The sequence below is a fragment of the Epinephelus lanceolatus genome, chromosome 6 (genome assembly GCF_041903045.1).
Source record: "Epinephelus lanceolatus isolate andai-2023 chromosome 6, ASM4190304v1, whole genome shotgun sequence".
Lineage (NCBI taxonomy): Eukaryota > Metazoa > Chordata > Actinopteri > Perciformes > Serranidae > Epinephelus > Epinephelus lanceolatus.
The window spans coordinates 23,976,351-23,989,560 of record NC_135739.1 but is presented as its reverse complement, the minus strand read 5'-3'; the positions used below and the strand labels follow the sequence as shown (position 1 = coordinate 23,989,560).

Here is a 13,210-nt window from a genome sequence, read left to right as displayed (position 1 = left end):
TTTCATCTCTGGTTAGTGTAGCGAAAAGCCAGGGACGAGGACTGCAAATTCATCTCAATTACAGCAACCTGTCACCTCCTCACCACAGAGCCACCACAGCATGTTTACCTCGTATCTGTTTGGAAGTAGCAGCCACATTGCTTCACAACCAATTACGCTTCAATTACAGAGCAATGATCGCAACGTCCTCTAATAAAGACGCCGGTTAACCTTCGTGATTTTCGGTTTTTACACTCCCCTACATCTTTCAATGCTACTACAGTACCCAGGGGGTGAATTACTCAGGATAAAATGGGATTAAATTTTCTAAACTTTGATTACCAGCTTCATTAAATGAGCACGAGCAAACTAGACTGTAAAATCTTTGCTGTGAGACACTGTAATCTAATGCATTTTTCAATCTCGAATGAGGACACCACGATTAAATCATTTTACTTCAAATAGCGATTCCTGTGTGTATAATATATCTTTGTCCGCGTGCATGTCCATGTGCGTGTGTGCTGAGGGATCTGCTCCCCTTTCCCATCAGACAAACAGTGCATTTACTTTTTAGTTAAGCCGAGGCCTGGCATGTTTATTTGCATAGCACTCTTCATATACAAAGGCAAAGTGTTTTGCATAAGGGATGGCGAAGCATTAAAGCGTTTAAAAGACAATGAGGAGGAACATTAAAAAGAGCAATGTAAAGCTAGGGAGATTGAAGTTGTGCATGGCTGTCATTAGACCTGCTACCTAAATCCATGAGACTGAACCTGTGGCCGTCTGATTACAGGATGGTCTGTCACATCACTCAGCCCCCCTAAAAGACTAGAATACTTAAGTCTTTAATGCTAAGACACATCTATAACAAATTAAATGTCTATGGTTGTGCTCCTGGGACCAAAGTTTGCCTCGGAACATCTGACTGCGTCGAAGTTCTTGCATAAAGGCACCAATTTGTTCTCCAGAGTCAGTTGTTTTCGTCTGAGCTCTGTGTTTCTTAATTGAGGCTGTGATATGGATGTGGTGGAGACAAGGCTATTCATCTCAGACCCTGGAGGCCATGAGGGAGAGAGGCAGAATGGGCGTAGCTCAGCCGTGGCATTAAAACGATGGCCCGGCGAGAGCGAGAGAGAAGGAGGAAGCAACCGGAGGGAATCGATAATCACCGACCAGGTCAATGAGATGGCTAAAAGCATGAAGTGTCAATGGGTATTTAGTTCAGTGTAATAAATCACCCACTGCAATGCGTTCCTGGGTGTGTGTGTATAAGGTTGTGCGTGTTTGTTTAAATGTTCTGGTGTGAGTCTGTCTGCTCGAGTGTGTATACCTGCTCTGTCTGTTTAGGAGTTTCTATGCGTAGGTGTGCGTCTGTTTGTGTATGTGCGTGTTTAGAGAGAGGTCACCCCCCCCGAGACACGCACCAGTGGCCAAACACTCCGAGCGCCTGCTTACCAAGCCTGAATGAATTAAGTAGGTCATGTGAAAAAGGGTCAAGTTTCTTGGCATCGATTTCCAGCAAGATGAATCGTTATGCAAGATTTGCGATCCACTCCATTTTCTCTTTGTCCTTTCCAATCAAAGCTTTAAATTTTACTTGCAGATGACAATGAACAATGCTTCTGTGATGCAATATCACCCTCCTCGAAGGTCCAAAGGCCCACTGGAAAAATATTTTTCGCATGTACTTTGGCAAGACTCAAAATATGGATGTGAAGACGCAGGTTGTGCTGCCGGAGTTTGGGACATTTTTATGGATGTTTTGATTGCTTTGGTCATTCATCAACCTTACATGAATTCAAAACGAACATTAGGTGTTAGCAGCCGTTGCTACAACTGAGATAAACTAGTATTATTAGCTTTAGCTGCATTAGCTGAAAAGCTGTAACCCCAACAAGCTTATGTGTGCTTTTATTTTTCTGTTTGTTGTTAGTACATATGAGCTCTCCGAGGTTAATTCTAAGGACGTGTTAGCTTGTTCATAACATGTTTTGGCTTGCTTTGGGTCTGTGAAGCATACAATGATACTCCTAACAATAGTTATTATCTCCACAAGGTAACTAACTTGGTATACTGTTATCAGCGGATAGTTCTGAAAACCCTGTGGCTGTTATTCCAGGTCTGAGGGGAGCCTTTCTTTAAAGTGGAATTCCCCTTTCATGATACATCTGTTTTGGAAGATAAATGATACGCTATATGCACAAACACACAACACAGGGAGACATAGTGAAATTCTGAAATCTGAGCAACAGCACGAGTGCAGCTCGAGATAGGTGTCGACATGCACACACACTCATACTTTGACAGACACATGCATGATGCACAGATGCTACAGGCTATACAGACAGATGCAGACAGTGAGACAGCGAAATCATCATACCAGAGTACAGACACAGAGGGGAAAGAGTAAGAAGGAATACATGTACACACAGGCACACACATATCAATAATTGAATGCGCTCTTACAGACACACATTCAACGGCTTTCACACCTATCTATCTTTTACACCGAGAGTGGTGGCATTAATAGTAGCACTTATGTGCTGGTTGTCACTGGATTCGCTGTCACAAATACACACAGTTTATGTTTCCTCTGTGAAGCTTTATGTCTGATGCTTTATCTGTATGTGTTGTGCAACACTGTGAAAAAAACAGAGCAATGCTGTGACTCAGACTTGGCTGGACAGCATCCCTGGGATAGTGTGTGTAGTCTGCGAGTGGGTCTTTTACGAAGATTTTTTCTAAGAAATTGATTTTTTTTGTCTTACATGCTGTCTCCCTCTATCTGCATGGACATTTCTGTGGATTTTACCAAGTCTAAGTCTCACTGCTGTCTCCCTCCCTCCCTCCCAAGCTCTCTCAGTATGTTGTTGTGTTTGTCCTCCTAGCCACTGTATCAGTTTGTCTTAAACACTCGTCACCCCTAACAAAAACAGCCTGCGATGCTCCGGTTGCAAGACCTCAAAAGCATACAAATAAACACACGCACAATACATTGTGCTTAAAGACAAAAACATCAGGGAAAATAGATTATTTGTGTGCGAGAAAAATAAAAGGAGGGAAAACAGGGTAGAAAACTCAAGGACAGCCACCGTCTGTGGCACATTCTGCTACTAAACAAAAAAGGCAGGGGAGAGACTCATCTTGAGTCTTTCGATTGGTAATGTGGGAATTCTGGAGTGCAAAAGGCTCTCCACTGTATGTATACCTATTGAAAAGGAGCATCTGTTGTGGGTTTGCTTGGAAAACAAACGGGAAGGCGTTTTTTAGTTCCATTCTGCACGGGACCGGTGGGAGCATCGCTGCTGCATTGTAGCTTAATAAGGAAGAGGGGGGCAGATGGAGGCAAAGGAAGATGGACGGATAGGGAGACGGAAGGACGATGAGGAAGGAGGGCACGAAAGGCTGTGAGGGGGTTTGTCCCACTGATTGTTGCAGCTGAGGTGGCTAGTGTGTCTGGCTTCATTAGTGCTTAGTTACTTGGAAGTAAAGGAAGGGGAGAATAAGGAGGGTGGGCGACTCCGAACAGCTGGGGTGGAATGTCCCCGCAAGTGTGTTGGGGTAAAAACAAAAAATAAAAAATGGGGGCCCGCCTTTCAAAACACAAGGGCCAAGTCAGAGGGCCACACAAAAGCGAGGGGAGGAGCGCCGGGGGTCTTTGAAGTGTAGCTGAGGAGGGGTCAAGACTCTTTTTGCTCCTCTTTAGGCCATTGTGGAGACCACATGGGAAAGCAAGACGGGGCTGTCACTGGCACTTTGTGTGTGGTAGATTTGGATGCCGGGGCGTGCAATGGGTCAACGGCAAGAAATATTTTAGTGTTTAAAAGGTTAGTTCACGAGGAAACTGCCAGTTTTCACATGTTTTAAGTGCTCTGAGGGGAGGGGAAGGGAACATCTGTGACTGGGTGGGTCGGTGAAATTGGATTGCAGTGTATCTTTTTCTGCTCCCTAAAAAGCGCATCCTGTTGAATCCCAAAACATATCCTGTTGAGTGATTGACCGGTTGAAGGTGTACAGGACTTTTCAACTACCAAGAGACATGCAGACGGAGCAGTGTGTACTATTGAGGGGGATTTAGTGGCATCTAGTGGTGAGGAGTGCAGATTGAAACCAGATGAAACTTCACCCAGTTAGGATTCCTTTAGTGTTCTTTGTTCAGGAGGTTTTTAGTGGGGGCCAAATTATCTACAGAGGTCTCCTTCTCTTTAAAACAAATGTACCTGGTGATTTAAACTGGTAAAAACACTGAATAAAGCATTTTACTGTTACAAATCAGTATTTCTCTGACGCTGTTTGGCATGTTGGAGACGGGCCGCAAACCTAGCACCTGCTAAATTGTGCTCACTTTTTTTCTCTCATAATTGTAAATCTTGACATTCAGGAACTTTTTACCAGGAACAGAATTATCTGCAGTGGCCTCTTCCTCTCCAAAACAATTTGACCCACTGATTAAAGCCGGTAAAAAAATCATCCAAATAAAGCAGTTTCACGTAAAAAAAAACAATTAATTTTTCTGGCATTATCGTTGCAGAGGGGCTTCAAACTTTGGTGGCTGACACCAAAACACAAAGTGCCATATCTAGTGCCAGTGCTTGATTTGTCCGTTGTGGGTTACTGTAGAAACATGGTGGTGCAACATGGCGCTCTCCATAGACAAGCACCCACTCCCTATGCAGATATAAACGGCTTATTCTAAGGTAACGAAAACACAAATCTTATTTTGAGATGATTATACACAGAAGTAAAAGTACTAATTATATTACTTCCCATTTCTGCCAATATATCCATACATACAAACTGTACAATGTAAACTCACCCCAGTCTCAGGGTGTGCAGTCCAGGCTAATTCTGTCGTGGCCCACTTCGTGTCCATCAGCGTCTCTGTGAACAGAAACAGAAAAAGAAAAAACAACCAGGTCAGACAAAGAGGAACAGTGTGACAGCGGAGATCAATAGAACTTTCAATAGTTTTACAACAATGTCATAAAACTTGTAAAATGAGCCGCGGAAGAGATAAGAGGCTTTGACCAACGTTGTTCTCAGATAACTGGGTGAATAACTGAATGACAGAAAGCGCGGGCTCAGAGCGATATTAGATTCAATTCGACAAAGAGGTAGTGTACGTCTGTGTGTGACAGGGAGGCCGAGAGACAGTGGGAGAGTGAGGCAGAGGTCTAGGTGGGTGATCTGCGAGGTATTGTGTGACATTTTATTGCAGCGCCTTGTCTGGCTAATTAGTCTCAATTAGACGTTTGCTTTTATACAGGGGAAAGGAAACAACAGCGAGGTCTCACTGAGAGACAGTTCCGCTTCCCACAGGGCGCCGCAACAGACGCACACACTCTTGATAATACCCACACACATACGAAGAGTAACAGGTTGTAAAACTGCACAAGATATATAACCCAGCAGAAGGCCTGAATGGAGGGGGAGGGGGGGGGGTTATAAAGTTAGGTGTCACAAAAGAGGAGCTCTTGAGCGGAACAGAGGTCAATACGCTTCAATTGGACTCACTTTCTGTCAATCCTTGAACACATACACACTTCAAGTTTACATTTTACGCCTGTCTCTTGGCACACACAGAGGACGCACAACCATCATGTACACAATAGACACAAACACACAAAATGGTGGATCTCCCCTGCAAATCCCCTTTCTCCTCTCCACTTTCCGCACTCTTGTTTCTCCTGGCAAAGATGCCGGCTTTGTGAGAGCAGGGAAGGAACACTATAAATGTCGAGTCTTTTACTACTTGGCGCTCAAGGCACAGTATGCAGCCACCGTTATTATCTCAACCGCTGCGCTGTTGTACAAGATAGTAAAAGATGATGAAACGGCGCTGCCAGAGAGTGAGCTTGAACCGTCCCTGGTCATGGAAGGTGCTGCGAGATGTGCCATTTTTCCTGCCTCAGTTGCAGGGGATGAACCTGAAGGAGTCTCTCAGCCAACTTTGCTACTCTGACTACCTCTTTCTTCTTTGATTCCCCCCCCCCGCCTGGTAAGTTGACAGGAAATGGGACCTGGGCGCAAAATAAAAGAGGATTTCCCCACCCCTTCTCCACATACCTGCTGCCACCAGTGCTGCATTCAAGAGCAGCGGCGGTGACAAACCCAAATACCTCTCGAACTCAAAGACCCCTTGTGAATTATGTCGAGCTCTGTAAGAGATGACATGCTCCGAGAGTTGGGAACTCCCATTGAATTCCATCCCCTCGTGCTTTGAGTGACAGTGTCTCTGACATGTGTATGCACCTATTACACCGGTGAGAAAACATGACTTCCAAGAGAGTTTTTGGCAAAGCAAGAGCTCTTTCTGTGCAAAAAAAAAAACCCACATACAATCAGATTTCAAACGTAGCTTTGGCTTGTTGCCCTCAGGCGAAATGGTCTGGAAGCTTCAGTGTGAGCCAGTTCACGCAGCGAGAGCAGTCTCTCTGGGAGTGGCTCTGGGAGCTCAAGTGAATATCATGTACTCCCAGCAGCACAGGGTCAAATCCAGCTCGCAACCTTTGTCACAAACAATCCTTTCCCTTTCTTTCCTGTCAGTTTCCCATTCCCTCTCTGTGCTGATAGCGGAAATGCTTTCAAACAAATCATGAATTCAGTCTGCTTTTGCCGAGAGCTCTCTTTGTAACCAGGTGCAATGAGCCACGTTTGTCTCTTGAGCAAATAAGGGCCTACTAGTGTTTTCATCTCAGAAACTGTGTCAGTGCACATTAGCTGCGGGACTTCCCCTGACTCATACCATGACAGTGTGTGATTTGGGACCTGTTACCGACAGCTACGCAGGTAGGTAAGCTGCTGTGGTGGAAATTATACACCTCTGCTGCCTGGTGTTTATTATTATGACTGGGGCCGTGTGTATGTGTGCGTCGGCTTGTCATTAGAGCTGACCTTGCTGAAAATGACAACACGGTGAAACACAATGACATATGGGGAGAGCCAACGAGGGGGGGGGGAGACAGAGATGAGAGAGAAAGAACCAGAGCTGGAGAGCAGAAAGAGAAATATGCAAAACACACACACACAGATGTGCCGTCTGACTCAGTGGTTTAGACAGTGGATCATTCGAGAGTGCGTGTGCAGCAGTAACCCTTCCCTTCTCGATGGATCTGCATTGTTTAACCTCATGCAGTTTGTGTGTGTGTGTATGAATGTGTGTATGCATGTCTATGTAGGAGTGTAATTGTGTGTGTGTGTTTGGTGCAAAGCTCTGTATTGTGCCCAAAGTGGAGCACCAATCCGGAGTCAATGGGCCAGAGCAAAAGCACGGAATGACCCCGACCTAACCCTGCCGCTCCCTCTGTGTGTGTGTGTGTGTGTGTGTGTGTGTGTGTGTGTGTGTGCGCATGTGCATGTGTGTGGCAGTTGTGCACATTTGTCTCTGCGCACCATGTTTGTGTGTGCAATATTCATGACCGTTCAGCATATCCAGACACCTGCACAGTAACAGAAAATACACACACACACACACACACACACAGAATAAAGACAACAAAACAAAGTACTATATGCCCACACACAAAGCAACCGTTTCTGTCTGCCAAACCGAGAAACTCGTGCTATACAGATGATAAAGGATGAGAGAGAGGCAGAGTAAGACAGATTAAAGAGAGAAAGGTATTTTTTTTTAAGCAAAACAACCTCCGAAAGCTTCTAAGACCATGCTGGCAGCTTGCCTAATGGGCCCGGTCAAGAGAGGAGAAAAAAGAAAAATAAACGGAGGGAAAACCAGAAGGACGAGTTGAGGGAGAAACAGCCATTGTGCGGCTATGAGATCCTCCCCTGCACACAGACAGTGTTCTCGTTTGCCTTTTAGCTCCATACGTTTCACTTCACTTTCTCAAATCCTGGAAGTGTAAAATGAGAAAGGGAAAGATTGTAGGTTGTAAAGAAGGGGGGGGAGGGGGGGGGGGGCCGAAAGAGTAAATCAGGCAAATGGACATGCAAATTTACTGCCGTAAAACACACACACACACACACACACACACACACACAGAGTGAGAGTGAAGCATGCAGATGTGGGAGGTAGCGCAGGATCAGGATACACAGATGCACAAGGCTGTTTAATCCATCTTCCTCGCACGCACTCTTCACTTTCTTCTCATTTATTTTCAATTTCTTTCTCATCATCCCTGCGAAACGACGGGTCTAACTCCCCATCGTTTCACTTTCTCCGTCTCTTTCTCTTCACCTAACCCCCCTTTTATCACTCACTTTCTCCAACGACTTTCTTCCCTCCACTCGGAAGTGATAGCTTTGACCTCTTTTCATTAGTCGTTTTGCTCTTCCTCTACACCCCCCTCCTCTTCTTCTTCGCCGATCTCTATATCTATGCTTGTGTTTTCACGCTGCGCCGTGATGGATGTGACGCGCGGTGTACAGGGGAATGTTTTTCAACCTCCCACCGCTTACGAAGACTATTCAATTAGAGAGTCGCTGTTTGAGTAACCTGAGGAATCCTTTAGTAAAGTGTTATTTATGAACGAGGTCAAATGCACCTTAGCATAACAAACATGGAGAGTGTGTATGTGTGTGTGTGTGTGTGTGTGTGTGTGTGTGGGGGGGGGGGGGGGTCGGTTTTGTTTTCTCTGCGAACTTTGATTGTGTGAGAAAAAGTGCAGAAATGCAAACAGGCTTGGGGAGATCATATGCAGGCAAATACATGCGCACATGCACACACTCACACACACAAGCGTGCACGCGCAAAGCCAACCCCTACACTTTAATCCCGTAATGACAGGGCAGGCCTAATAACAGGGGAGGGCACTGAGGCATTCGTCCCTATGGCCTCATCCAACACACACACAATCACACGCACACACACACACAGTTACAAGCCTCTTAAAATATTTCTTTGTTCAAACAAGCAGACTTCTTAAAAGAAAGACCGAAAGAGGAAGGGGAAGAAAGGCTATTGAGAGGGAGGAATGCGCAGTCGTTTTTGGGTTGAGTCCCCAGATCGCTATAGGAGCAGACAGGTGAGGGATTTAGCTTGGATCTCGCCGCGACTATGAGCTTTTTACCATGCATGTCTTTGTTAGCGTGACCTCGCCGGATGACACCTGAAAGACAACCAAACCAAACACAGACAGTTCGAAGATTTACCCCGACAGCCCTGGAGATATTTCAGAGTCGCAGAGTTTGAGATGTAAACGAAAAGCCGACTTATCGGCTTCCTGTTAGCTTGGCTTCCTTCTATAGGTGCGAAAGCAAATGGCGTCTTCTCATGCTAGCATTAATGAAACATGATGACAGCAGGATTTTGTTTTCAGCCAGAAAAAGTCATGAAAAAAAAAAAAAAGCAAAAACTTCAACCCTCCCCGATGACTCCTTCCTTCCCCCAGAATACTTCCCTTCAGGCTTCTCCACTAGTTAATTATCTGCTCCCTACCTCTTCTCTGAGTTGCTTTTGTTGTATTCTTCCGCAGTCAAACAGACTAAGCACATGGCAACCTGGCATGGGGTAGCCACTCCATTAAAATACTATGCCGCCTGGTTGCCAAACACTTGAGCCTCTGTTTAGCCACAGAAACAGTGAAATGTGTCAACATTGAGAGCGAGGACCCCACGCTCAACTTATTAGCGCTATTAGCCTGATTGCTTTCTGTGCTATCTTTGTTCGCTCCTCTTTTGTCATCCGACGTGAAGCGGAGGCAGAGAAAGAGGAAGAGAGAGACACGGGGGGGGGGGGGGGATGGGGGGGGGGGGATGGGGGGGGGCAAGGAGGAGAGATGCTATTCAAATTCAAATTGTCTAAGCAGCCTTTTTGCCTTTGTGCAGGGCCAGAGTGCGATGATTAGGAGAAGTCCCCTCCATTTTATGGCGAGACCTCCCCTTCACCACACACACACACACACACACACAGTCACGGTAATTGGTTGCTTCGACATGGACAGGCCAAGGAGGTGATTCCTCTGTGGAATTCCTGAACGGACTTGTCCCCCCGTGACAAAATCCCCCCTCCCCATCAGCACACACACACACATACACTCACACATACTTCACCCCGCTACCACTCACTGTCAGTCATCCCACAATGGCTGTCACACAAGAGGTTTGTCCCGTGTGTGTGTGCGCGCTAACGGGGTTACGCCGCCGGTGCCTCGGAAATAAGCACCCTTCCACCTTTCTGACGCTCTTGCTCCCTCTCCTTGTCTCTCATTTTTATCTCCCCACACTCTTTCGCCTCTCACTCAGTCTCACTCTCGTATCATCTCTCCCAATGGGGGAGTCTAATGAACGAAAGTTTCTGCCCTCCGCATTTGTCGCTGGGCCCCTGCCCTCAATTATTTTCCCTTCGTCAAAAGATACCTTGGGGCTGAATACAATTTGGTTTGTAACAGCACGCCATTTTTTTTTTTTTTTTTTTTGCCCGTGTGCTTGGCCTATCGTGTCTGCAGAGGCAGTTTCTGCCAAGCAGCTCTTACCCGATGACTCTGGGACTTGTGATAAATAAACAAAAACAAACACAACGATGTTCTTTTCTGTCAGAGGCTTTGAGGGAGCAGAGCAGAGCAGTCGAAATGGAAAAAAAAAAGAGCTTTGATCGCAGCAAGGAGGACATTGTGAGCGAGTGCAGCTGCTTTTTGAAATTACATGTGTGACTGTATGTGTGTGTACGTTTGGGTGTGTGTGTGTGTGTGTGTGTCTGTTGCAACCAAGGAGTGTATTGCCTTTTTCAAGGGCTCATGAAGTCTAGTCTAGTTCCTGTACTGCCGATGGACTGGGCCTCTTTGTCTTTACCCCCTCCTTTTTTCCTTTCTCTCGTTGGTTCGCCGTCTTTCTCTCATCTCTCCTTCCCTCCCTGCCCCTCCCTATCCCCTTCTCTCACTAACTCTCCTAATTACAAAGCACAGAGGATCTGACAAACAGGTAGCCCTAAGGGCAGCTGTCTACAAAACCAGGTGTGCCTCGGCGTGTGTGTGTGTGTGTGTGCGACTGCATGTTAGTCAGCATGTGTGTGTTTGAAAGCGTGTGTGCATGTATGTGTGCATGTTTGGAGGCAGACGTCATGCTATGATAAGTATGAGTAGTCATATGTGTGCCTGTTTGAGTCACTGTTTGCGTGATTGTCAGCAGTTGAAATGGGAGCTTCTGCTTTGTTTACTGTGTTGTCATTGTGGTTTTTAACCTTGTGCCTCTCAGGATTAGTCGCTCTAATGTCAGCCACTTAGGAGCTGAAGCTTTTTTCGCTGTTGCACTCACTATCCTCCCCTGAACTACATTCTCTTACTGACTTAAATGAAACTACAGCTTCCCCCATACTCCTTTTGTGTGTGCATATATGTGCACATTCTCTCCCTTCTATTCCCCAACTTCCTAGTTAACCACCCAACCCCTCGCCCTGCCCGAGACCCGGCATTCACAGCTGTCTGCATTGTTCCGTGGGTTCATTGAATGGCTCTGTGTTCTGTTGCTATTGAATAAGTCACAGCCCCTTCATCAACAGCACTGACAACATAACACATACACACACACAAACACTCACATTCACGATTGGGGGGTGAGCCATTAGCACTAGTTTTATTGCCTACTTGCTCTCTGACAGAAGTACTTTAGATTTACCTTCAAAAATCCAATTCTGGAAAGGTTAAACGGGGATCCTCGATAGTGTGAGTGTCTGCATTTTGTCAGGAGTGCCATCTCTGCTCCTGTTAGCGTACCGCGATCTAATCAGCATTTTTTTTTTTTTTGTCGTTGTTTGCTTTAAAATGAAAGCTCTGGTGTTATAACAGCGCAGCAGATTGCCAGAGACATGCAGTTTAACTCACAGCTGACTGACGTGGTGGTTCCAGCTCAACACTTGAGCTAGCTTTGAACCTGCAACCTTTCAGTTACCGCTTCATTTCCCATACTGTGAGAGCTGCACTTAACATTTTGCTCTCAGAGGGGAAATCTGAAAGCTTTTGTTCACCGTCCATAACATTCCACATTTATCTTCGTGTCTCTCGCTGCTCCTTTACGCAACATGTGCGCGGCTGTCCTCACGTGTGTGTGCTGCCTGCACGAAAAATGCTGATGCAGACTACGGTGACTTAATAACAGTTTTGGGCCGCTGTCTTAGAAGACCTCCCCACCTCTGTTTTGTTTTTTACAGCCATGCCTCCCTGCGTGACGTGAAGTTTACTGGGTTTCATTAACCACCAAAATATTCCTCTGAAGCAGTCATCCCAGACCCTGCTGGTTTACGACACTGAGATGTTTGGCCTTGTCATATGAAATCTAATTAGGGCTGCCAGTGCTTTAGCTCACCTCTAACTGGAAAGCAAGCAAGGGGGGCCTCATGTTTGATGCTGACATCATGTGAAATTGAAATACAACTCCCACATTTACCGTAAATGAGGATAATGTCACTGCAAACTACCTCTTCACTTTTTGTATTTTTCCACAGGTTGAAAAAGTTCTAAAAGAAATCAGACTTTAGTAATAATTGATTCAAGTATTGCGTCATCGTGGCATTGATTTTATAAGGTTTGGTGTCACATTTACCACTTTCATTTCATTTTTGGAAAGGCATGTTCCTCATTTGCAAATGATTACGTTGAGGGCATCAGGTCTGCCTGTGTTTAACCACCAGCAGGAAACGGGCACAGAACCAGATTTCTGTAGGGACACGGGATGTTTACATCACCTAACACGGAAACTATTGCCTCAACCTTCGCCATAAGTGAAGTGATTTTTCATTCACAACGCTTCCTGAAAATCCTCCACACCTCTCTCTCCCTGTTTTACAACATTTCATAATTCAGTCTGGGTTCAGATATTTTTTTTTCCCCCTCCAACAAAATTCAACATCGAATCCTGACGGTAAACACTGTTTAAGCATAAGACTCCAGTCATGAATTACATTGTGACTTGTGCAGTGTGTGCCTCTGCGTGAGACGCCTAGATGCCATGATGTGATTTCCTGGCGAATGACTCAGCCAACTGCGTCTGAAAATGCAAACAAGCAAGCAAGGAGCAGGTTCATTTTTGCCCCAAGGATCTGCATATGGAAATGTGGATCTCCTAGTCAAATTTTGTGGGTATTTGCGCGTGTGTGCATGTTTGTATTAGTCAGAGTGAGAAAGGAAGCGAGACAGAGTAATTTGGCTGTTTATTTGTTGGGCGCTCGTGTATGATGGAGTGCGCGTGTGTGTCACTACAGCTGTTGATTTCATTCCGCCTCACCTCACGCTCCCTGGGGGGGAAGCAATACCTGGAATACAATTCATATTTAAAACACAAT

The 13,210-nt window shown here is 45.7% G+C and overlaps 1 protein-coding gene across 13 annotated transcripts in view; it reads right to left on the bottom strand.

Moving 5' to 3' along the window:
* Positions 1-13,210, bottom strand: part of ephb3b (eph receptor B3b) — a 66,902-nt gene that overhangs the window by 30,242 nt on the left and 23,450 nt on the right. For all 13 annotated transcript variants that reach the window (XM_033620710.2, XM_033620719.2, XM_033620713.2 and 10 more), the window contains exon 2: positions 4,796-4,860. In XM_033620710.2, the coding sequence (XP_033476601.1) occupies positions 4,796-4,860 (65 nt within the window). The remainder of the gene's footprint in view (positions 1-4,795; positions 4,861-13,210) is intronic.